Genomic DNA, 26,157 nt, shown 5'->3' on the forward strand with positions numbered 1-26,157 from the left:
AGCATTAGGAATCAAACTATGCCACCTCTGATCCAATCCATCTGACCATACAGGCGGAGACAGAATGTCAACTGTGAATTTCAAATGAGTTAGGACTTACAAGGAAGTATGTTTTTATATCTGTTCTTTCTCCTGTTCTCCTTTGCTTGTCCAATCAAACACTGATCCAGAGGTTTTAACTCCTGAAGGTTCTGAACAGAAGCAATTACGTGTGCATTAGAAAACACTGATTGGAAATAATAGCAAGAGTGATTATGTTATCAAGTCACTGACAAACAGAATAATTAAAAATCAAATCCTAATTTGGATATGCAAAATAATGTAGTCTCAGGAAGGAATCTTTTACACAGCCTTTCATTCAAGAAAATGAAATTAATTAGAAAAAAAACCCAAATCAAACCCCACACACTATCAGTAAATATTTTATCTCATTCTCTCAAAAAATAGATCATGTAACATGGCTGACTCAAGACTTTGAAAAAACTGATTTCACATTCAGCAGCTGGACTTTACAGCCTTTGTCTATGCCTGTTTACTTTATATTCATTTGGTAATTACCCAGAAGCAAGAATGATGCAAAAAGCACTTATGAACTGAATTCAAACTGATCTCATCTCTCAGCAGCTTGTGGGAGAAGGGAGAGAAGTCTTTGGTGTCAAGTCTTTTCATCTCTTTTGAGCTTCCAATTAAAGAGCTGTGGTATTCAAGGCAGTGATGATCCATCCATTCTATTTTTGTTTCATACTGGGAAAAAGGACTTTAAAGGACAAATAGTTACTCACTTCAATCTCTTTAGAAGGGACTCCCTGTTCCAGCAATCCACGCAACATCCTGATCACTGACTTCAATTTGGCTCCTGAATATTTGCCTCCAGGGAGCACATTCACAGTAGGGAGTGCAGAGATCTCTTCATTTGTCACTAGGGGGACATCTAGCAGAAGATATAAATATAAATAAATAGCTAAAACCAGGGAAACATAAACAGTAGCTCACAGTTGGATTTGCATGTTGCTGTTCACTACTGCACTGCCTGTTTTCTCCTGAATGCCCCCATACACAGGGAGAACACATAGCTCTCCTCTTTAGTTTACAGGCAAAAGCAAATTAACTAGCAAAACCAGTAAGACACAAAATCAGCTCTGATGAATCCAGTAACTAAAGTGAGTATTTTCCTGTACTTCCAATAAATACATTGAAACAAACTTCAAGTATATTTTAAATCTAAGTTCTTCACACAGTAACTTAAAAAAATGGATGGAGACACATAGGGATAATTCAGAATTGTCCACATTACAGCCTGTGATTTGTTTTTAGCACTAATACTCAATATGTAAACAGCACATCTTACAATTATCACTTGGAAGGACTTTTTTTTTCCAATACAGCTTGCCTCCCATCAGGCCTTCAGTGCTTCTCTGAAGCACAACAAAATTCATAAACCAAGAATCTCTCTGGTATTGCAATTAGAAGTGTCTTAAACCTACTGACTTAGTCTGAAGTATCCTTTTTTCTTTAAATGAATGCAAAGGACTGCTGTATATGAACTTCAGGAACTAACATTTCTACTGCTAGCTCAAAAAAAGCGAAGACTAAATTCTGCCAAACACATCAAACTGCAGAGAGTTCCACTCTGCCACATCGAGCAACACTGGAAGAACGAAGATAAAAGTAGTGCCTAATCTGAGCAGGGGGTAGCTGGTATGTGAAGCACGTGAGATATCAATCTAATCACAGTCAAACATATTTATTGTTACAGCTTTTGTGAGCCAGATACTGAGGAAGGATCTCAGCTTTCTACAGCTACAGACACAGCATTGCCAATACTTGTTCCTTTTAACTATCACACACTTACTACACAAAAATGTAGAGATCTTTCCCAGTGCATTGCTGAGCTGTTAGAATCCCCCTTATACCTGCCATGAGACCCACAAAACATACCCAGGATGTCTCAAAATTCACTTCTGTTTATATAATGTGACCCTGAAGTTTCCCACTGATGATGTAAAATATCCTTGCCTTTATTCACACGCTCCTGGCTGACTGATTCTATTGGCAGCTCATCGCTTCCCCACGTGATCTCCTCCTCATCTGCCTGGCTCAAGGAAGGCTGTGGAGGGGATCTATAAGAGGACAAGGTAAGAAATAACACCTAGAACCAACACATTTGCAACCTACTTAAAAAACAAACAAACAAAAAAAACCAAACCCCACCAGAAAGTAATTTATAGCTACAATTATTTCTGGACTGGAATACTACACCAGTAATCTCAAAAACCTAACTTTTTTGCCCCCCCCCTTTCATTTTTTTACATCTCTATGGGGGATCTGAAAAAGGTAACAGTGGAAAAAGAGCCTGGAATATACAAATCTAGTAATAACCACCACTGCAATTATTTTTCAAATGCTAAGAAATTAAATAGCATCCAATAACAGATTTGTACCACTCACACAATTCACTACACTTGAGTAACTTTTCAGTTGCAAGTTTTCTAGCTTTGTTGAGGATACTGATGAATGTATTAAGTATTAGAGGACACATTCTCAAGCTATGTCAGGGAAGGTATAGGTTAGATATTAGGAAAAAATTTTTCACCTAAAGAAAGATAAAGTACTGGAATGCTCTTCCCGGGGAGGTGGTAGAATCACCATGTCTGAATGTATTTAAAAAAGGCTGAACATGGCATTTGCTGCTGTAGTCTAGTTGAAGTGTTAGGGCATGGGTTGGACTCGATGATCTTAGAGGTCTCTTCCAACCTCATTATTCTGTGATTCTGTGAAGTATTTTAGGCAATAATGTCACCAAGTCTCAACCCCAAACTTCCCACAAGTTTAACAACATAAAACTGTATACATTTTCATTGAAATTTCACCTGGACTAAAATGATTTCACTAAGAAAAACAACCGTGGGAATATTTTAAGTTCAAAGTGGCTCAAAGCCACTAGCTACAACTAGCTAGTAACTTGGTCAGTCATATGCTTCATGCTCCATGGAAAAACCAGGAAGTCCCAGGCATCCACATGGGAGCTGATAGAGCAGAGGAACTCTACATTTGAGTTGCAGTGGTCTAAAACCAGAAGATGTAACACTAATAAAGGTTGAACTGAACTGATTTGAACTGAAGACAGCATTGATTGAATGTTTTCTTCACATCCAAGTACCCAGTTGTTGGCACAATGCAAATTATGTTATTTGGAGACATCTGAACACAGTCCAGTTACTTGCTACAACCACATATGAAAGGAACAAATAAAAGCAGGGTGTAGTAAACCACATAAAACTGACTAGTATTCAGGAAAATTATAACTATTAAAGTAAGGAACAGACCAAAAAGACATTGCACAGATATTTTATTGGGTTTTTTGCGGGGGGTGGTTTCTTGGGTTTTTTTGGTTGCTGTTTTTCTCTCATGCCAACATATTACACTTCAGACTTCCAGACTTCATGGGTTTGCTTTCAAACAACACTAGAAAAGAAATTTTACCTTTCTGGCACAGCTTTTACTTCACAATAGTCTTCACAACCATTTACATGTGTTGCCTAGAAGAAGTATTTCAAAACACATTAAAAGACATAGTTACAACATTCACATACTGCACATTTTAAACAATTAACAATTACAGGGACTATTTCTGAAGGGTACTAAGTTCAAAGCAGCACATAATAGAAGACTTTCCTCTTTTAGACATCTCATTAACCCAAAATAACAGAGGACAAGAACACTGAGCACTTGGAAAGATACTCTACTGTAACAAGGCCAAAAAGCTATATTAAAATCACTCCTGACTCACGGCAGCAGTAGAGTCACCTAAGTTTTCCCCAGCTGGCTTTTTTTGTTTCTAATACTTAGAAACCCTTTATGAGCTAAGCTTGATAGTGAAAACTTCTGCCTCAGAACTGTCATGCCACAGTTCCTATACTGTGGGTATGGAACACACCTCCAAATGACACACACTCCTATTCACACCTTCCTCAGCAGACAATGAAGACTCTGCAGCACAGAGGAAGGCATTTCCATCTTTCTTTCAAGAAAAACTCTACAAAATCATTTATACTTTTTAGGCCAGCTTGCTTTTCCACTGCCATACTGGGATAATTTTACTCATGGCTCTCCCTAGAGCACATTGACACAGAGCCAGATTCCTGATTTGATTTTCAGCTCTACTAACTGGACAGAAAGCTGCAAGATCCAGGATGTGCTGGAGAGACAGAGTTCTGCTGATTTGAAACAAGAGACAAAACCCAGGCTTCCAGTGACTAATGTAAACCTGAACACACAATAACATAGAGTAAACCACATATAGAAGTTTTTCAAGCTAATGAACTTATCCTAGCAAAAAGCAGCAGAAGAAGAAATTTTAAATCCACATTTTGGACAGTAAGGTCTACACGGCATTCATTTTTACTGTGACTGCTTCCCTTCTGTGAGCAGGAATCATTGAAATCTTTCAGATTAAAAAGCTGAAGTAGCATTAACAAAGTAGTTTTATTACCACTTTTTTTGAAAAAAAAAAAAAAAGCTCATGGACTTCACATGACAGTGTAAAATAACTTTAAGCTTTGTTCTCTTACATAAGTAATTTATGATAACCATATGCTACTTAAAAATGAATGCTTACACACCATTTAAAGCTACTACCTACAGTGATGTTCTCATTAAAAGGACATGTCATATTATTTCCATCAATTCTATGCCAATAAGGAAAAAAATTGAAACAGCACTTGCCAGCTCCTTGCCATCCTACCTCTGAAAAATCTTCAGGTAAAGATGACCCATCACAGTCTGTGTCCTCAGACTTATCTTCTGTCACCCTTCCATTCATCTCTACTGAACAGGAAAATCAGGAGATACAGCATAAACACAAGAGAAAATGCCCAGGAGCCACCCGCTCACAGATGTGAATCCTGTTCCACCTGTCTGGCACTAGACAGGGAATACAGGTGCCAGAATAACCAAGAAACACTTCTTGAGGCCCTTTGCTACCAGAGTGTTGGAAAAGACTTCTTATGGTATAGGATAATCAGACTTTAGGTTTCTTTATTTTATAACTGGAGCAGCTGCCATGTTATGTGAGGTTGTTTGCAAAAAATATCTGTGTCACAGCATAACTGGTGGACAGGCTGCAGCTACTGACTTACCACATTCCCCCAGTGGTTTTTCTGCAATTCAGCTAGATTTAGAGCAGCAGTAGGTCCAAACCAGGATTCTACTCACTCTTTGCATTAACAAAATGTAATTAGGACATGCCAGATAAAATCTGACTTGTGTCTGTCTGCTGTGGAAGCATCCTGCTGCCATACCCTATGGATTCAATTAATCTTCAGCCACAAAGGACAGCCTACAAGAAACTGGAAGTACTGGAGCTCCAATGATATTCCTCAGCTGAGATCCTGGCACAGCCAGAACCTCAGTGATCCCTGACTTTAATGCAATGGCCCGTGGCAATAACCCCATGACCTTGTAGTCATGACCTGAAATAATTACAATTTTTAAAGGTGTGTCTTGAGTTTTAGAAGGAATCTCTACAGAAGCAGCAAGCATCTTGCTTGAATTTTTGGAGCATGCATACAGAGTGTGACTACACAAAGGGACTACAGATCCTACTCTCACTACATTTGAGTTAATAAAACTGAGGAGATGGAATGAAGCAAGAGAAAGGTGTACAGTCAGAAGGAGGTACTGAAAAAGAGCCAATCTTTCTAAAAGAGACAAAGCAGGTTGCTAAATTGTTTGGTCTTGAGAGATCTCAACACATTTCCAAGTTGTGCAATCTGAAGTCAATGAAATGCTTAAATGTTTCAGCACACCAACGTGACTGCAGCTGCAGGACAAGGCACCCAAAGAACAGGAATTTCATTCAAGAGACCTCTAGAATAGGAATAATTTTTCCAGATTACTTAATGCAAAATTCAGATTTTTCCAACCAGAACCTCACATATTACATTGAATCTCAAATTCATGGTAATCAGCAACTATTTGTCTGTGTTCAACTTGGGAAACTTCCAGTTTAGATATCAAATCAATGCCAATCAACTCCCTGTTGACAAATCAACTGCTTGCTTGGCACCTTGTTTCAGTGTTTTGCTGTCAGTGATGTTCTTTTTTAATAGCTCATATTACCTGGCAGGTGATTTTCTGATGCAGCCTTCTTCAGATGTAGAAGACCCTGAGCCTCTGAAGTTGCATTATTCTGATTTAAGAGGTTCTGAGCTTCCTCATCTACAACATCCAACAGATACTGGACAACTTCATTGTGGTCATCCTCATCATAATACTCATCATCTGGAACCTCTGCTCCTGAAGACAAATAGTGCAAAATGACAAGTTTTCCCAGTACAGAATGGTTTGCAAGAACTAATTTAAAGGGGCAGACACAAGGCACTATTTCTAGCTGTTACCTTGGCCTTCCTTTCAACATCAACTCCCATAAAGCAAAGCACAAGACTTGGAAATGATCTTCTAAAAGAGACTGCCAGCCTAATATTTGCTTATTTCAGCATATTCGACCATGCAGGTACAATAAAGACAGAATGATGCAGTCTCCATCTCACCTCCTCTTACCTGATTTGTCAATGTGTTTAGAAAAATCTGACATCTGATTGGTAAATCCAAGGGAAGGTGCATCTTCTGCTCCTGAGAGGTTCATTAGGGCTTTCGTGTGATGGATATTGTTTTCTGTATTTCCCTGAGATGGTCCCAGGATGCCATTGCCATTGACCTGAGGAAACAAAGAACAGTACAAATTAACTCTTAAAGAGACTGGTAGTTTGTTGAAGCAGCAAACAACCACTAAAAAGTTTTCCCCTCTCCTTAGCAACAAATAAAAACCTCTGTTCATATCATCTGAAGTATCTGGGTGATGGGTGGGAAGTTTCACATGACAAAAGCAAATAAAAAGAAATTAAAGCAACTGACAAAAAAACCCCACATGCTGATGAAGCAGCATTTCTACAAGAGAACACATGGTAGTATTTAACATTATTTTAATCCCTATAAAATGTATGCAAGCTTCAGTACTTTTGGTTCCACAACACAGCATTTCTAAGGAAGAACTAACAGATAAAAAAAGAAAGGAAAGGAAATAACCTAGCAAATATAATATGAAAGCATCTGCAGAAACTGTGGGCTGAATGGAGTATTCTGGATGATAGCCTTACATCCTTCTCATAAGACAATTTGTCTTTCTATAAAGCAGTGCCAAAGAAAGAGCAGAGATCAGTTAAAAAACTTGCATATTCATTATGAACCCGGCTTATTCATGTCAATTGATAATAATGGGTTTGTATACTTTGATCACCAGATTGTTTCATTCATTTATTTAGTTTTAAAAGTGTTTGAATAGATTCTTTTCTCTGGTTAATGGTAACAGGCACAAGAAAGGAGCATTTACCTTGGGCCCATAAGCATCAGTTGACTTCTCTGTTTTATCACAAGGATCACCACAGGAACAACCTAAACAAAAATTGAGAAAAACCAACTTTTTCTCTGAAATTAAATTAGCCCCCACTGGTTATTGTTATAAAATAAGTAAGGTGACATAAGTAGCATTTCTGCCTGGTTTATCTGCATTGCCAAACTTCTGTCTGAATGACTACACCTCATATAATGGCTTTTTGAATGTTCTATTTAATGGGATCAGAAAGCATGAATTCTTATACAAGTAACCAACTCCAAGCAAAGAGAAATGTTGATAAATAGTTTAACAACTTACAGTGGAAACGGGCACCTTTGACAACAGTGTTCATTCCCTTTTCCTCAAAATGTAGAAGATACAACCCCACAAACACCTGTCACTGACTATTTTTTTTTTAATATCTAACACTTGGGTTCTTCTTCAAAGGAACCCTTGTGGTCTGTATTAGAGAGAATTTCTAAACTACACAAGAAATGATACCATAAAAACACTATTGGTGAATATCTTTTCATGGAGCTTTTAGAGGAAAGATCAAGCAAACTCCTGTTGGAGCTAGTCACAATAAGCTGGACTAGGATAGTATCTTATGGGTCATATCAGTTCCTTTGTTTTTATAAACAGGTGAATTTCACTCACTATGAGTAAGCACACAAAACTTACCATTAGCTTTCACTGGCCATGGACTTGAGTTCTCAGGGCTTTTGGATTTTGGGAACACTGCATGACCATCTCTGAAAAGAAATATTTACAGGAATATTTATTTTAAAAAAAAAAAGTAAATCACGGTAATCAACTAAGATAACAAAGATAACAAAGTAAACAGTACTACTGGCAAAACTGCTAATCATTCCCAAACAACTTGGTGTCATTTGCAAACTGAGTGAGGACACATCCAACCCCCTGTTCCAAATCAGCAATAAAGAAATGAAACTGGACTGGCCCCAATACTGAGCCTTGGGGAAACCCCACTAGCACCATTGACTATCACTCTCTCACTCCAGCCAGTTTTCAACCCAGTGAAGAGCATCTTTCCAAGGCATGGGCTGCCAGCTTTCCCAGGAGAAAGCTATAGGAGACAGTATCACAGATTTCACTCAATCCAGCAGACACATCCACAGGCTTTCCCTTATCCACCAGATGGGGAACCCAGTCATGAAAGTAGATGAGGTGGGCCAGGCAGGACCTGGCTTTCCTGAACCCCTGCTGGTTGGGCCTGATCCCCTTGTCCTGTACATGCTGTGTGGTCACACTTGATCTGTTCTGTGACCTTCCCTAGCACTGAGGTCAGGCTGACAGCCCTGTAGCTCCCTGCATCCTCCTTCCAGCCCTTCTTGCAGATGGGTGTCACACTGGCCAACCTGCAGTCACCTGGGACCTCCCTGGTGAGACAGGACTGATGACAAATGATGGAGAGTGGCTTGGTGAGCTCTCCTGCCAGCTCCTTGCACATCCTTGGATGAATCTCATCCATCCTCACAGACCTGTGAGTCCAAGTGCCACAGCAGATCTCTGACTAATTCCTCCTGGATTGCAAGGGGTCTATTTGAACACTTGTAGTTCGTAGCTGGACAAGCCTTGTGTTCCCGAGAAGCGCAAAGCACAGCAATACCATGTACCCTTGTGCTCCACTGCAGCACAAAAGCTGTGAATTTACAGACCCTTTCTGCAGAGTCAGTCCTCAGTAACATGTGGTGAATTTCCTGTCACACCAGGAACAGGTTTCACTCATACACTTACAGATACACTCATACAATCATGCAAGAAAAACAAAAAGCACAAGGAAGCATTTGCTTCCAGAACACACCTGGTTGCTTTGAGCACTACTGTTGGAAGGCATGTTTCCAGCATTCTTTTGGCTTCTTTCAGAGTCATTCCTTGTGTGCTTACTCCATTAATGTAATGGATAATATCTAGTACATGGAGACTCTCCTCTCTGGCAGCAACTGATTTGGGGAGAATGTCACTAACATACACAACTTGATAAAGGCTGTCATGGCCTCCTGATAACGACAGACCTTCACAGGGAAAGAAGGGGAACACAATAAAAATCAAGGTTTCTTTGTAACTGAAAGGGAAGATATTTCTTTAGGGCAAAAAGCAGATTAATTCCATGTTACCTAGCTCCTCCTTATGGCACATCAGTGTAATGTCAGGCAGCAAATGAGGCAACACTGGCATCTTTGGTAACTCCAGAACACGCCCTAGCACTAATCTGACAGTCCTTGGGGCAGCTCGCAGAAAGTTGACTGCATCAGTATGGCTCATGTTAGTGACATCAATGTCATTCACCTGCAACAACAAAAGCAACACAGGTATCCTTGTCAGGTCCCAAGTAAGACAGCATTACTGAGGAAGCATTTGTTGCTGTTCTCAAGTGCTATTGAATCACGCCTCTCAGAAGGTGCTTATCTTTGCCCTTTTACCAGATTTGACTTGGCCTACAACACAGTTCACTTTTTTTTTTGGACTGAAAGTTGTCCTTTTCGTGCAATCCCTGTAGATGAAACCATGAAGTCTCTCACTTTTATGAGTCGGTCTCCGGGCCGTAGTCTCCCATCGCTTTTGGCAGGATCCTGAACAATGTCATGGACGTAGCAGCCGACACTATCGTTACCTTTGGTCACTGTGAAACCCAGACTGCCCTTTTCTGACTTTGTCAGGGTCACTCGGAGCTCCACTTCCTAGGGGGACAAAACAGCACTTTACAAACAGGCAATCAGAAGTAATAAGAACATTTTACTGAATTTAGGATAACTGATTTACGTACTGATTTTAGTGTGACACAAGTCTGGAACAAGACTTATTTCTTATCAGGCTCAACTTAGTTGCTTCAAATAAGCATCACTAATGAGTTCTAGACAGAACCAAATAATGTTTTACATGGAAATAACATGAGGCTAAAGGTCTATGAATTTAATAAAATTTTGAAGGCACATATCCAAACTCACACCTTATTTTACCCCAATCTAGCTGCCATACATAAGAACGGCTCTGTATTTTTAAATATCTGAACACATCCATAATTATTCAGAACAAAATAAGTGAGCATATTTTGCTACAGTGAGACACAATACCATAGAGCTTATCTGGAAACTGAACACATGCATCTGTTTTTTGCCCATTTTAATTTGCATTAATTTTGATTTGAAAGATATGGATCTGTCTCATTTGCATTTAAAAAATCACAGAGCACCAGCAAAAGTGAAGGAAAACTTCTGAAGAGGGGACGAAGAAAAATACAGTTTCTTGTCAAAATGGAATATTGGCTACTTATAACACGGAACACCCTCACAACTGGGACGTATCAAGATTGAATTTCAATTTTTTTCAACCTTTTAACAGATTATGTGAGGATATGGAAGTCTCTTCTGATACACAAGACATTTCTGTGATGTCAAGAATCTTTCTCATAAGAACCTCAAAAATAGGCTCCATCTTGCAGCAGAACAGAAAGTCTTTGGGATTCATAGTTATAAATACAGCAAAGAACAGGGTCTGTTGATGCCTCAATTTATTCTCTGACCTTTGAAAAACCACCTAAAACTAAAAGAGCAGAAGTAAGATATCTGCCATTTAAGCTTCCTCTCAGTACATGGGTGAGAGGTGGGCAAACATTTAATGCCAGGGTTCCCAGGAAGAAATGACCCATGAAATGGACATATACACATCCACACAGGGAACTACATGAACTCTTCAAGAGCCCACACAGAAAATACCTGCAGACATTGGTATGAGCAGCTGCCATTGATTACAAATGGCAATGTATGTGCCATTTATTGGGCACACATCCAGATTAGTACAAGTATAACCTACAGCTATCTCATTTGTAAATTAATGTGTCTAATTTCTATCCACTCTCAAAATCATGGCTTAAACAACCACAGCAGGACATTTATGCTCCTGAAAGACAGAAATAGTGTATTACTGGCTCATATTCTTCAGCATTTTTTTCCAGCTGGGTGAGTAATGAATCTATTTCTCCCAGGTGTGAAGTCAGCTCAGAGACAGGAGTAGCATAACAGTCATTTATTAACATGGATGTGGTAACATCAGGTACGGTTCTACAGGTTGGGATCGCTGGCAAATCCAAAGACAGATCACTACAGATAAAGCAGAAAAAAAAAGGAAAACAAGAATAAGTACAATTTGGCTGTCATTCATAAATCAATATACGAACAAAGGCTGACTTTATGCAGCTCTAAAAAGCAAACCAAGAGAAGTGTTTCTATGAATAGGTCCAATGAACTACTTCTATGAACATTTCTGCAGGATGATGAGGATCACTACCAGCAGCATACCTGTCCTCCAGCTCTGCCCTGCCGGGAGGCTCCTGGTCAGGATAGAGGATGGTGCGAACAGCGTCCTTCTGAGCAGGGTGTGCCTCGTACTGACCCTGTGTCCCTGCCTCAGCTTCACCTGAGCTCTGGTACAGCGCACAGCTCCAGCCAGGGCCCACCTGGGCTGCTGACTCCATCACCTCCTCATCACCACTTCTGCTGCTGTCACTGTAGCTGTCTCTTCTGGAGGGAGATTTTAGCCTTTTCTTGCTCAGATCAGTAGTTTCATTTTCATCTGAGCTGTCACCTTGTTCTCTGTTTGATGGACCAGAAATGTCTCTGCTGACCTCTGGAAAAACTTGTTGGGGCGAATGGATGGGGGTCTACAAGAGCAAAAGCATTTAATTCATCATAAGCCAGTTCTGGTGACAAAAGAAAGTTTCAAAGACTGCATAAAATTACCAAAATACAGGGAGTAGGTGGCTACTGACTGAACTGTTGAAACACATCATAGCACAGTTTCAAAAAAGTTCAATGCAACTTGGCCAAGACAAAGTGTACAAAACTCTGAAACTTAGGCTTCTAAAACCTTTAAATTCATTTAAGGAAAACAAAAATACTTTAGCTTCAGAAAGCCTACTGACATATGCTTTTAAACTATACCCAGCAGTCTTCTATGCAAGCACCATGAAATCCCTTCCAACCAGAAGCTGAGGCTCACAGAGCTACTGAAGTCAAACCAGCCTCAAAGAGGAGGGAAACAGAGAAGCTGTCAAACAAAAAACAACAGTAACAGACTACAAAAACTAAGATAATTCATGCCAAATGGTGACGGCTAACCAAGTTATCAACCACCACCAGACTGAATAACAATTTTGCCAATTGTCACATATTCCCAAGAATTATGTCAGCCAGCAGACAGAAAAGATTTAAAAGCTTCATTTATGCTTTCATGGTCAGATTCTTGTGTACATGAACACATCAATCTGTGATAATGTCAATAAAAATTTTGGTTTTCCTCTTCTTTTAATATGTGCACTGTTTTATTAAAGTTTCTGTTAAAGTTTGACAAAGTTCTATTTAAGTTCCTGTTATTCCACATTACAAACAGGTCTATTATAGGAGTAGTTATTTGTATTATTAGTTTGCTCTGTTGCTTATCTCTCACTCCAATCCTAACTTCACTTAAATTTGTATTTGTCTATTTAAACTTCTCTCGTTAGACTTGAATTATTCTATTGTTTGAAAATAATGTTAAAGTAATGCAGAATCACAGAGTATCCTGAGATGGAAGAGACCATGGATCATCCAAGCCCCATTCCTGGCCTTGCACAGCACAGCCTCAGGAATCACACTCGAAACGCTTCTTGAACCCTGTCAGGCTTAGTGCTGTGATGAATTCCCTGGGGAGCTTAAACTGAAGACTTGTCTCCATTAGGTTTACACTTTTCTGTATTATGGAAAGCCTAATTTTCAGGCAATTTTTCCTCTACATTCTCTTTTGCTGAAACACATTTCATTTCCACTTCTTTAAGTATCTTAAAATGGCCTTCTGTTCTTTCAATTTATTTACTGAAGCATTTTGAAAATATTCTTTGGGACACCTCTAATTTCCAGGAGGTAAATATGACAAGCTTTTCGCTGTTTTTACATACATCAACACCAAACTGGTGTTTTGCAGAATATCCTTCACAGTAATATCCAATTTCTATCTGATACCAACTTCAAAACATTGGGCTGCAAACAAATCTCTGCTCCGGAAACACTGTAATAAAACAATTTCTCATGCTTTAGGTCAGAAAATGGAGGAAAAAAGCTTTTGAAGCTATACATTCCTTTAACATCCACACAAAACAACGCGCTCCTAAGGGATTCATTCCAAGCACTATATTTCTGTGAGCACTCTCCCCATTATTCCATCTGCATCTTTCATTTAATTAACCCACCCACCCTCCAGATCGAATAAATGAACCTTAAATAGCAAATAATGTTTAAAAAAATCCCATGGCAGACACCTTACCAGCAATGAAGGGTCGATGTCTGGTAGTATTCCAGATGGTGGCCGGCAAAGGAGAAGAGAGACCTCAGGAGATGTTCCCCTCAGAGCAGAGATGACTTCCTGTGGCCACAGAGGGATTCACTGTCAGATACCCACTTGCAGGACTACCACAGTATCAGTTTCACTGCTATAGGTACAAACCTGCTGGGACAAACCCTTCAGCGACGCCCCGTTCACTTTCAGGATGACGTCCCCGATCTCGATCTGCCCGCTCTCTGCAGCTGGCTGCCCAGGGAAGAGCTTCTTCACCCTCACAATTGTTGATCCCAGCTGCTCTGGGGTCAGGTTATCCTCACGGCAGAAACTGAACCCAAGGCCTGAGCTGTTCTTCAGGAGTTTTACCTCAAATGTGTTCTCTGTAAAAGAAACATTAACTTATTATTTCCTATAGCACATGGCCATGGAAAGAGCGTCTGCTGCTCTTATTCCAGATGTGACAATGTGCACTCTCCCCCTCACATGGCTCTTTCACCGAGTTGAACAGAAGGGTTACACAAAAGATCCCTCCAGGTTAAAGAGGACAAAAAGCTGATCATGACTTCTCAGTCAGCTTGCTTGGCCTGACAACATCAATATGCAGGAAGGCAGAGTGTCTCCAAAGGACATTCCCTAGGAAGTCTATTAAGGAACCTTTTAAAGCACAGAATTGTGGTCACATTTCTCTTCAAAGAGAAAAGCAACGCACAACTTCCCAAGGATATTTTCTGGGAATCGCAGCAAGGAACCTCAGAGAAAGAAAAAACAATTCTTATCTCATTTGCTGTGCCTGTGTTTGTGCAAAAGTAGAATGAAATATGGAGACTGTTTACCCAAAGTGATGGTGTTTTGTTTCCTTGGCCTATCAGGGCCAACTGTGTGTGTGTGTGTGTGTGTGTGTGTGTGTGTGTGTGTGTGGTGGGGCTGTCAGCTGTGGAGATAAGTGCAGTGGAGTGCAGAGCTGAGTGCTTGGCAAATTCAGTTTATACATAATGTAATATAGTGTAATAGAATATAGAATAATGTAGTATTATAAAGTAATTAATTAGCCTTCTGATATCAATGGAATCCTCATCATTCCTCTCTTTCAGGGGCAAAAATATCAATGATATAGAGTGACACAACCTTTCCAGACACACTGATCAGGCATTAGTGAGAGCAGCAACTGGAGCTCCTGGCAGACAGGACAGTGCCCATGCAAGAAGACCCAAAGGTATCTGCAGGTTCTGCCATCTGGGTAGATTTCCCTTCACTTGCACAAGCCATGAGCAAGAGAGGCTGAATTATGTCAACCTCTAGTCAGGAGCACAAATCCTCCTCTCGTCATCTAGCTCTTGATGTCTTCTTTCTTTTAAGACAGGAGCTGCAGGACCCACAGAAGTACTTATTTATATATCTAAATTTATATAAAAATATCTAAATTCCCCTTGGCACCCCTTAGCAGCACCAGTTACAGCAGCACTCCCTTAACTTCAGCCTTGGCATCCAAGGCTGGTGAAACTGGGAAAGAACGTGAAGCAGTGTGAGAAAAAACAGTTAAGCACAGTTAAAGTAACCAAGATGTGAAAGAAGTCTTAAAAAGAAACACAACAGCACAAAAAGAAAGAGACTGCATTATGTGCAAGGGCCTGGTATAGATTCTTATCTACTCCATTCCCATCCTAAGAAGTGAAGAAAATGTTATGAAACTACAGGATGCTTTGACAGTTAAGACAATTGCTCTGTGGGACCTGACCTGCAGTGACAAAGCTGTAATCTTTGGCATTTGAAGATTCTGTCGCTGGCTTCTCCTGTGGCTCACACTGCCCCATCTGATTTGGGAGGGTGCACTGTGGTGTCACTGGAGCATGAGGCTTGGCCCCTGAAAGCTGACCTTTTTCCAACAGCAGGTGCACCACCTAAAGAGATGAAACATTCTCCAGTTAACTGGCAACAGATAGCACAGTCTAGAGTACGTGTTTCCTTCTAACTTCTCAGGGTCCAAACTTCTACAGCAGCAAGTGTTATAGACACTTCCCTTCCCATATATATCCTCCAATGCTTCCTTATTTTTAAGGGCTGTTAAATGACAACCTCCAAAATACAGTAATGGACTTGCAAGACACTTGCCAATAGAGTAAGAAAGGGTTTTCTTCCTATAAAGTTGTGAGGGTGTCAAGAGGTGTCAAAGACAGTGTCACTTGCACATTTGTACAGGGAATAAAGTTAAAAACATTTTATAAAGTGATCACTTTATAGTAGTTCTCAGCAGTTCTGAATGTGTACACTCACTGGCTATTTTCAGATGTGCCAGGAAGCCAAGGAGTCCTAGAAAGCAAATCTAGGTAACCACGACAACAATGGGGAGAATTCCAGTCTTGAGATTCCTTCACCTCTTTTCACTGATAGAGAACTGGTTTACCACAGACAGGAGTAGAAGTAGCAGCCACTCACCTGGCCTGTGTTTCTCAGTGTTTCAACAGCTTGCTTATGGGTAGCTCCTTCCAAACTAATCCCATTGACAGAGAGCACACGGTCACCTACGTTAATAATTTAAGAAAAAGTAGGCAGAGCTTCACCTATAAAACATCTATGATGCACAGAAACTTTCAAGTCAGAGCTAACAGGAGCAGTTATTTAAGGAATTTGTCCCTCCCTTCTATGTTCTGAGTCAGTAAGAGAACTTTGCAAACAAACTATATGGTTCAAATCAAAGGTGTTTTCCAATCTAATGATTCTGGGGGATAATCCCATGTCAAAACCAGTGTTAACCATCAGAGTGACAGCCTGCCAGAAAGCTCAGACTCTTTATTCAAAACAAATCTTAGTCTACAGTGGGAATGCTCACTTCAGTGAAGAATGTGGCCTGGCTTACTAACAAGAAGAGCCATAACAATTACAGCATTTTCTGTATTGAGTTGCCAGGCATGCCAAGCAAGAAGGCCACAAATAACACAAAGCCCTCTCTCTCCGTGCCTGGAACAGAGAAGCATTCTCCACTAACATAAGCTGCTTTAGAGAACAAAAATCCCACAAGCTATCTCCTATTTTCCCCCTCCACAGTCTCAGCATTGCTGGTTCTGTGGTTGTTCTACATTAGTTTTTTAATCTTCACCTGCAGAATTAGCTATCAAGGCAATATTTAAAATGACAATTGCAACAGCTTGGAAAAATAGTTCTTCCCAGTGAAAAAGGTGCAAGGACAGGAGGCAAACAGAGTGCTAGTTTCCAGGCCACAGGATATTGTCAAGTCTTTTACAGACAGTCCTCTGCCCTTTTTTCACATTAGGAGTCCCAACTGAAAGAATGGAAATCCTACCTTTTTCTATTCTGCCATCTGCTTCAGCTGCTCCCTTGGGAATAATCGCTTTCACATAAATACCTCCATGCCTTATGCTAGTATTTACACCACCCTAAACAGAAGACAAAAATAGGATTGTTAGTCTTTTTGAAGCTAGAATACTTAGTAATTAAACACAGTGTCACACAAGGAAAACTGTTCTTAGGAAGCATTTGGGCTACTGGCATATAGAAAAAACAGAGAAACTATCGAAACCAAAATGTTACATCAAGCATGTTCTGTGCAGTCATGCAATTTGCTATGAATGAAGTTGGGGTGGGAAGATTGTAAAAACACAATGCATTGCAATGCAAATGCACAAAACACAAACAAATGTCCTTCAGCAGAAACATGTCTGCATTTTATGGGACTTTCATGCTTGCATGCACACCGAAGCTCAGAGATGTGCAAGAGCACAGCATGCCAAAGCAGGAGATGCACAACCATGCAGTGTCCTACTCCAACACAACTTCTCTGATGTAACAGGAGATTAAGGAGCTCTGCTTTCTCTCAGCTCAGACAAGTTTGAAGGTCTAAGCTGCTCAAACTGAACTGAGATTGGTTTTGGAGGGCCTTGGCCCTTCTGCTGATTGCACAGGGGGTAGGAGTAGATGGTCTTTAATTGTCCCTTCCATCCTAAATCATTGTGTGATTCTGGCTCACTGTGCTCCACAGACTTGGAGGGAAGAGGAGAACCAACAGTGTGGCAATGTTCACTACCAGAACAGCCCGATAACCCACAGGTAACTGCACACCTCTCCTCATCACCACTGCACAGCAAAACGATGAAGGAGCAGAATGGAGGCTGGAAAAGCAAAGGGCAGTGAAGACACCACCTGGTCACCCCTCAAGGGAAATCTCTGCATTGGCTGGCGTCTTCTAACATCTCTGCAAAGCCAGTGCATGCACACAGCAGGTCTGGGGCTACTCAGTAACTCCTGCTCAACCACTGTTCCTCCAACTCTCTCAAGCAATGGAACTTGACTAGGATGAAAATAACAGAATTTCCTTCTGCTCCTCTTCAATCCTAGCCATATATATGGAAACAGCGCTAGGCTTGCAAATCATTCCTCCACTAAAAATAGCTGAATATTAAAATACATTAAAATGTATCTTTTAACACAGGAACAGACACAGTGGAAAATATACGTAATTATTCTCTTCTTTCCTGAAATGCCACTCTGCAGTATGACAGGCCCTAAACATAAAACTACCTTCAAAATCTTATAGCCTGAAGAGAAAACAGTCTTTAAAAATATGGTTTTGCCTCATATTGCAAGAAAGCAGTGTCAGCCAGGTCTCATTTGGGTTTATGTAGTTTTTTGCTTTCTGTCTTTTCTCCAGCAGAGGGAGAACACTGAACATGATGAATGTGACTGAGCGTGCACAGATACTCTTAAATAACACTGCTGCTTCCATGCCTGTAGTGCCAGTCTGGGAGGGTCTCACTTCCTTCCTTGCAAATTTGCCACAAGATTAGGTAGCAAGGGACAAAGACCATCTTGCCTTTTGTACTCACAAAGCAGCATCTGTGGTAAGAGTCTATTTTAGGACTTTGGGGCTCCACCATAAAACAAAAAACAAGAATTACTTAAAGGGCAGATGACAAGAAAATTAATATAAATTAATAGTATCACTTTTCAGCTTTGGTAAGATTAACCAAACATCAATAAATCTATAAATTAAAGTGATTCCAGAAAATATTTTGCTTCCTTGTAATTTAGCAATTTAATGGGTTGCTGGGAGTAGAGAAAAAAGAGAAAACATCTAAAAACCTTGTCAAACAGTACCGTGACACTTATTCCCAAGCCGTTATCTTTTTTTGCTAGTCCAACCTCAAAGATATCTCCAGGTTTAAGAGGCATTGTAGAAACCCTTTTAGAATTCACTTTGTTTGCTGTACTCGATGAGGAAGAATCCTTTATTTACAAAAAAAAAAAAAAAAAAAAGGAGAGAGAAAAAAAAAAAAAAAAAAAAAAAAAAAGAGAGAGAGAGAGAGAAAGAAAAAGAAACAAACAAAACAAAAAGAGACAATGATTTGCCTTTTGCCTTTGGAACAGATGCTTACAGCTAAGACCCTAAAGGGTGGGGTTTTGAGTCAGACACAGCCAGGAGTCCACCTGGCATAAGTACCAATTAGTAAGACTCAAGGCTCGTTGCTTCAACTCTTCCATTGCTGCCATTGAACAGGTTTAGCACAGAAATATGCTTGGCCTTTAGCAGCCAAGTCTTTACTGTCCAAGTGAGCTGGTTACAGAACACTGAAACTGCAGCACTTCAGCAGTACAGCAGCCTAGAGTCTGTTGGATTAATTAGCAGGAGCTGCCACAATTTAATTGAATAACCTCCATCAGACAAAAAGAGGAATCACTGCAAGTTGGAAACAAATTTGCAGTACTTGTGATTGTGCCCTTTTGGAAAGGTGAAGCAGCAAGCTCTCTCTGCTTAAGAGCATGACTCACTGCTGAATTTTAATGCACAAGAACAGTTTTTCAAGGACTAGATCAATCCCAGGAGACAATGACTTCTGCTGCTACCTACTCCAGATGTATCACTCCTACTTTCCTTGAGGAAAAACTTCATTTATCTGCCAAGTGAATAAACTTACCTCTAGGGGTGGTCACTAGGTTATGAATATATTGGACAAACACACAAAATTAAAAGGAGGTTTCCTACAGCCTCAGGAAGTGCACTGTAGGTTCATCCCAAAGCAAAATCTGCCTCTAGTGAGACACATCTTGTGACATTGGAAAGCTGGAAAGTTGTTCCAAGTTACAGAAGTGATTTTCTCCATTTATTTTGAACAAAATCACCACACTATTAGAAATCAGCTATGTGGGATTTACATTCTCTGAACTTGGGAGAAGCAGAGAAAAGAATGATCAAAACAATTCTTATCTACACTTGTGTTATGTTAAAGTAGAATGCAATACAGAGATTTTTTACCCAGAGTGATGGTGTTTTGTTTCCTTGACCTATTAGGGCCAAGCATGTGTGTGTGTCAGGACTGTCAGCTGAGTCGATGAGATGTTGTACAGTTGAGTGCTTGTGCAAATTCGGTTTAAATGTAATGTAATATAGGTGTAATATAATACAGGATAATATAGGATAATAAGGTAATTAATTAACTTTCTAATATTTATAGAGTTAGATGCATCATTTTTCTCTTCCTTGTTGGGGACTGCATTGATTACAATACAGTTCCTAGCATCAGCTGCAGGCTAGGCCAGGCTGCTCTCCCCTCCCATCCTGGCACCCAGAGACAGCTTTCTCAACACCACTATCACACTGATGGGAAATACTCATATGAAATCCACTATGCCTTTTTCGCTGGCTGCTGCTCCTGACTGCCGGAGTAAGTTGCTTCATCCATGTCGGAATCCCCTCGGTCAGAATATTCCACATGCTCCACTACCCCGGGCCTTTTATTTTTCGCTCGAGTGCTGTCCGATGAGGATCTTCTCTTCTCGATGGCTTTCGAGGGCCCAGCCTGGGACTCGCTGTAATCCTGCTGGGCTCTGCCACTGGCACGTTTGCCCAGGAAGCCAGCTGGCTGGCCCTGGGACAGGCTGGCGCTCTCGGTCCTGGAATCCTGGGAGCTCACGCTTCCATCCCGCCTGCCTCCCGACAGTCCGGAGCGGCTCCCCGAAGCAGGCCTCTGGTGGCCACGGCACCGGCTGTGCTCTTCGGAAGAGGACTCTGCCTCGTTGTCCTGCACTGAGGAGGGCCTCCTCAAGTAACCCCTGGCTCCAGTGTTAGATGATGCTGCAAAGCAGGAGACAAAGACAGCCATCAGCAGCTGGCAACTGCTTATCTGCAGCACGACAGCCTTTTCTCAGCTTACAGCCCAGGAAGGTTTCACCCGCCTGGATATTCTGCAGGAAGCTCTCTGCTCATGCTGTACCCCCTCCAGTGGTTACCCTCACACTCCTCCTCTTCATCCTGTCTCTGAACACAATCCCAAGCTAGCTCACAGGGGAGACTGCAGATCCCTACCTTTGGACAGCTTGTCCTTCGGTTGGGAGATGACCAGCGTCACATCCTCAGGAGCGTTCTCCAGGATTTCCAAGGCTGCGTGCTGGCTGACGCCTTCCAAACTCGTGCTGTTCACGGATATGAGGCGGTGCCCTGCACACAAGGCTCTGTTCAGATACAGTCTAACACCTACACTTTTACCCATCAGTGACAACATGGAGTACAGGTCTGACAACCTCTACACAATGCATGGATTAAAAATTACTAAACTTCAAGTGATGCTGGAATAGGGAAATCTAATCATGAAAAAAAAAAGTAAAACCCCAAACCACATCACAAAAAAGTGGTTATATTTCCTCTTTTTAAACCTGTCAAATCTTTACATATTCTGATTTCTACCTTCTCTTTTGCTGTAAAAGAAAAAAGAAAAAGCAGAAATCAGAAGTTAAATGAGCAATATGCAGCTCCGTTCAAGACACAGGCTAAGGAAAGGAGGAAAGGAAGGAAAAAAAATACATTTTTCTCCTTCCCCCCACTACAGTTATGGTTATAGTATATGGTTCCATTTAATTTTTTTAAAAATTAAAGTAGGGATATTGAGTTTTAAAAGCTTTAAATGACAATTCAACTGCAAGACAGACAATGGAAAATAAAGTCCTTATCTTTATATATAAAACTTCAAATTTCTGCTACTTCAAGCTTTATAATTTTTACATTTATTTGTAAGATGGTTGTTTTTGTATAGTCTAAGAAAGAAGCACCACTCGTATTCAGAAATTGTCTGGAACGTAACTGAAGGTCACCATTGTAAGGAACGGTGATACCCAGAGCCATAGATGGAATTTCATGCTATTCACCTGGTTTCAGAGTCCCTTCCAAATCAGCTGGCCCTCCAGGAATAACTGAATGAATAAAAATTCCCAGATCAAGTTTCCCTGTCTTCTCTCCACCGACTATTTGAAAGCCTACAAAGAAAAGGCCCAAAGCAGGCAAAAATATCAGTGAACACCACGTCACTTAACACAAATCCATCTTTTAGAACAAACAAAAACTTAATCATTCTAATAAATGTAAAGTAAAAAAACCCAGACACCTCAAACTTAAATCTGCATGGAAAAAGATAGCAAAGCTTTTTGATTAAGCTTTATTGTATACTCTTGTTTTAAGCAACTGATTAAGACTTTTGTCTGTCTGTCTGTTCAGGACACTCCACCAAAAGCTACAGAAGACAACTCTGGCAAGAGAAACACACAAACAGGTGACATGAAATGTACATTTGCTGAGCAGAAGAAATTTGTTTCCTATCACATACAAATTTCTGGTTTTCTCTATTGTCTGTGTTTCACATAGAAGTTTGACCCTGGTCTTAAGATCTGAGTTTTAAACATCCCTGTTTTATTTTGAGGTTTCTAACTTATTTCTGTTCATTCTACCATGTAAACCTGGGACAAATGTTCCAGAGGAAAAAAGAGAAAAAGTAGAAGATATCAGGTCTTTATTCTCACTTAAACAACAAACTACCATAAATTGCATGGGAAAGAAAGAGGAGAAATAGTAAATTTCTTTGATTTTTTTTTTCCTTTTTGCTCAACTTGTACATTACTGTCGTGTAAACACTGAGTATTACTGTCTTGTAGGCTTTGTTCCCTCTCAAATTTACACTACAATCTGATTTTGAATGACAGAACAATGTCCTTAAAGACACTTTAGAGAGTCTTCCTAAAGGACAACACTGGCATCAAATTTTTCATTACTCATACAGGGAAAAATTACGTGGGTTTATGAAAAAAAACCTCAGTGGCAGAGGAAGGAATGTAACGCAAATCTCTCATCAAACTCTCCTCAAACATCAAATCAGTATTCCATCTGATATTACAGGAATAAGGAAAACACTCCACAATTAGCACATAATGCTCTTATTGTGTCTTTTTTTTTTTTTTTAAAAAGGCATTCATTTAAAGCATTTGTCACAGCTCAAAGCTGTGAGGTTTCACAGAGACAAAATGCAACACTGAGCACAAAGATAAACTTAAAAGGTCAACTTCTAGGATGACTAGTTCACAATATTAATATTATCCTACATTTATAATATGGGAAAACTGAAAAACAGACTTGCTTGACATCACAGAAAGTGCATTTTAAATGCCTTCAAAATCCAGCTATTGCCTGCACTGCTTTGCTCAGTTCTACAATAAATGCTTAAATACAGACCAGAAAACTTTATTTTACTTCTGGTTTCTATAAATACATGTCAACAGCAATTTTAAAGCCACTTACCTAAGCCAAACTTTTCATCCTTTTTCAAGTTCACCAAAGTGATCTCTCTCTCTGGTGTGGCAACTCTGTTTTGTGTTGTTTGAAGAGAGTCAACTGTAAAGCAAACATTTCATGATCAGACACCATTTCAACACTTCCTTTCAGGTTTACTTTAAAGTTCTTTTCCATTAAAAAATATTACTTCTCATTATAAGTCGAAAACTTCTCTGATAACTTGAAAAGTTGTTTTGATCTAGTGGGTCCGACTTTCATCTTTTAAGTCGTGACCAAAGACAGAAAAAAACCTCCACAACCCTTCTAATCCACTTCCATCTTCAGCAGTTCAAAATCTTTTATTCCTCATAAGAAGAGCAGCTAACACAGTCTCGTGGAGGGACAACATAATTGACTCCTAGAATCTTCAACTTCATTAGTCTCAAGTCAGGAAAATATTTAGATCTGTGTTTATGTGCTCTGCTCATAGGTAGGGAGGGTACAAACACATTGGTAAAATAGAAATGCAGGGTCATTATATGAAATAACTGAAAGGTTACTCAATGAGTTCTCTTAATGGTGTCTCTTCATTTAAAAGTAACCAAAATTAGAAACATCTACTAAAACTTCTCTTGCTTCAATTTACCTCCTCGTTTGCAACTGCACAGGCTGCTGATTCCACCTCCTCTAAAATTTGAGCATCCTCACAATACAACTCTGACTCCTGAGGCTTCCCATCAGGCTGAAGTAGACCCAGGCATTTCAGAGACCCAAGGAGAATAATTTGGTGAAGAAAAAAACTCCCACTAACAAACACCAACCAAAAAACCCCACCACACAAGCAAACAAAACAAAATACAAACAACTAAGCCAAATCTCCTGAAACTTCAGGAAACACCAACATACTGCAAGTCTGAACTCATGGACTTGCTTCCTAGACAAGATATTCATTTGGTCCAGGAGTGCCTGGGATACTTTTACCCGAAGTGGAAGAGGCAATCCACAGCTGCAGAAACCTAATGAGCTCCACACACTGGTACTACCACAGAACAAGTGATGCAGGAGAGTGCAGCAGACTGCACATCACCCAGAAAAGGAGTTTTTTCTCCCTCAAAACCACATCAAGCCTAAAGAGTGAAAGAACTAAAAGGAAAACACAGAAGCAGTAACCTCCTAAGTGAGGGAAATGAGCTTTCAAGAGCATGATTCTGGTAGGTAAGAGCACCCTTCAAGTCCCAAACTAAACAGACATCGTTCATATTTGAAAAATATTGCACACAGGTGTCTAAACCTCCCCCAAGAAGCACTCCAAAATAAATACTAGGAAAGGAAATACTAGGAAAAGGTCCTATCTAGCTAACTGGCAGAGGCACTTAAGAATACCAAAGGCACGGGACAGGTGGAACAGTGAAGCATTTGCAAAAGACAAACTGACTGAATTAATAACTTATCAACTTACCACTCTCTTTTAATGCTGCTGATGACAGATGATTTTCTGAAGTATTCATGCTAACACCTGTGACACACATGGAAGTATTGGACACTGTTATATTTTTTTTTTTAAATACATAAGCTACCAAGAATGATTTCAGTCTTTACACAGTTCACATGAGCTCATTCACAATATCAAGCTACGTCTTTTAAAAATGAATGAACATAAATCTAGCTTTGTATTAGCAAATCCAAATTATTCATATGCTCTAGTTGTAGTTTAAGGTTCAGATAGATGGTAGCTCATGCAAAGGCAATGAATTAAAGGAAGGACAGAGGTTTGGCCTTTATGAGCATGGCTAATTTCAGATAAAATAATGGATCTTGAGCAATGAAGTCAAAGACTAAATTTTCTAACAATATTGGATATTGAATGTGCTGAACTTAATAAACCCATACAACAGGTTTCTTGTAATATTTTGTAAAGGAACAAATAAGCTGCTGCAGTAACAAGCAATTTGAACTAGTTCTATTTAAGACCACTTGTATATAGAATCATATTTTCTTTGAAATTATCTCAGCCAAGCAAATGTGGCTCTACTTTCAAGAGGATAAAATAATAAATGTACCAATATATGAAAGTACATGAGGGAAGATCATGCTTAAGAAAGCAGCCCTGGCCTTCTCCAAACCTATGAACGCAAAAGTTTCATCTGATGTGTTTCACCTTGCAAAGAACCTATGTCCCTCAGCACAGGCAGTATGATTGAGCAGGAATTTCTGACATGTGGCTAAGACCCTCACCAGAACTGCTGCCCAGAAGATTATAGGCAAGCACATGACCATGCTAATCACAAAAGTAAATGCACAGAGTAAATGGCTGCAATCAGTCACTACAGAACCTCCACACCTCATCTCACTCCTCAGCATTTATGCTCTCAGCACTGAAAATGCATCATTCCCAAGTCAGTCTTGGTTCCAAGTGCACTGGGGGCAGGCATGGGATGCCATACTGCTTTGTTTGCCTTTTTTCAGTTTGTTTATAATGACCCCATCCCCAGAAACTTAACCATCTTCCACTTTTTCTGATGTCCTGTAACTACAGGAGAGCCAACCAGCAGCTAAGGCTGCAAATATTTCAGTTGTTGTAGTTTCTATTGCTATAACAGGGAACCTTCTAGAACCAGAAACTGGTAACAAACAGATATCAAACATTCACATGTAATAACCCAGTGTTAGTTTAAGTCTATTTAGCTGCTCTGAATGGCTGTTTAGTTTTTTTTAATGTGAACTCTCTCTTTTAGTTAATAGTAAAACTACTTGTGTGCACTCCAATCCTTGCCAAGAAAATGGAGTAAGTGCATCTGGCTTACCTCACTAGAAAAGTGTTTTTGTAAAACACCCAATGTACTGCAAAAAAATTTTAAACTAATTTATTATATCTGAAAAAAAAATC

The 26,157-nt window shown here is 40.0% G+C and overlaps 1 protein-coding gene across 9 annotated transcripts in view; it reads right to left on the bottom strand.

The window, feature by feature from the left end:
• The window catches only part of PTPN13 (protein tyrosine phosphatase non-receptor type 13), a 112,271-nt gene that overhangs the window by 4,301 nt on the left and 81,813 nt on the right, over window positions 1-26,157 (bottom strand). For 5 of the 9 annotated variants that reach the window (XM_039710530.1, XM_039710526.1, XM_039710528.1 and 2 more), the window contains 25 exons: window positions 24,730-24,786; window positions 23,298-23,390; window positions 21,878-21,985; window positions 21,042-21,173; window positions 20,368-20,810; window positions 18,821-18,964; window positions 17,025-17,118; window positions 16,160-16,245; window positions 15,462-15,624; window positions 13,892-14,106; window positions 13,712-13,810; window positions 11,713-12,074; window positions 11,340-11,514; window positions 9,937-10,095; window positions 9,532-9,703; window positions 9,219-9,429; window positions 8,075-8,145; window positions 7,391-7,452; window positions 6,562-6,718; window positions 6,121-6,297; window positions 4,745-4,827; window positions 3,484-3,539; window positions 2,017-2,120; window positions 783-931; window positions 101-191 (listed from right to left, as the gene is read on the bottom strand). In XM_039710530.1, the coding sequence (XP_039566464.1) occupies window positions 101-191; window positions 783-931; window positions 2,017-2,120; window positions 3,484-3,539; window positions 4,745-4,827; window positions 6,121-6,297; window positions 6,562-6,718; window positions 7,391-7,452; window positions 8,075-8,145; window positions 9,219-9,429; window positions 9,532-9,703; window positions 9,937-10,095; window positions 11,340-11,514; window positions 11,713-12,074; window positions 13,712-13,810; window positions 13,892-14,106; window positions 15,462-15,624; window positions 16,160-16,245; window positions 17,025-17,118; window positions 18,821-18,964; window positions 20,368-20,810; window positions 21,042-21,173; window positions 21,878-21,985; window positions 23,298-23,390; window positions 24,730-24,786 (3,663 nt within the window). The remainder of the gene's footprint in view (window positions 1-100; window positions 192-782; window positions 932-2,016; window positions 2,121-3,483; window positions 3,540-4,744; window positions 4,828-6,120; window positions 6,298-6,561; window positions 6,719-7,390; window positions 7,453-8,074; window positions 8,146-9,218; window positions 9,430-9,531; window positions 9,704-9,936; window positions 10,096-11,339; window positions 11,515-11,712; window positions 12,075-13,711; window positions 13,811-13,891; window positions 14,107-15,461; window positions 15,625-16,159; window positions 16,246-17,024; window positions 17,119-18,820; window positions 18,965-20,367; window positions 20,811-21,041; window positions 21,174-21,877; window positions 21,986-23,297; window positions 23,391-24,729; window positions 24,787-26,157) is intronic. The other 4 variants (XM_039710534.1, XM_039710531.1, XM_039710532.1 and 1 more) reach the window with 3 other exon arrangements.

This window comes from Passer montanus, unplaced genomic scaffold (genome assembly GCF_014805655.1).
Source record: "Passer montanus isolate IOZ18808 unplaced genomic scaffold, ASM1480565v1 scaffold23, whole genome shotgun sequence".
Taxonomy (NCBI): Eukaryota; Metazoa; Chordata; class Aves; order Passeriformes; family Passeridae; genus Passer; species Passer montanus.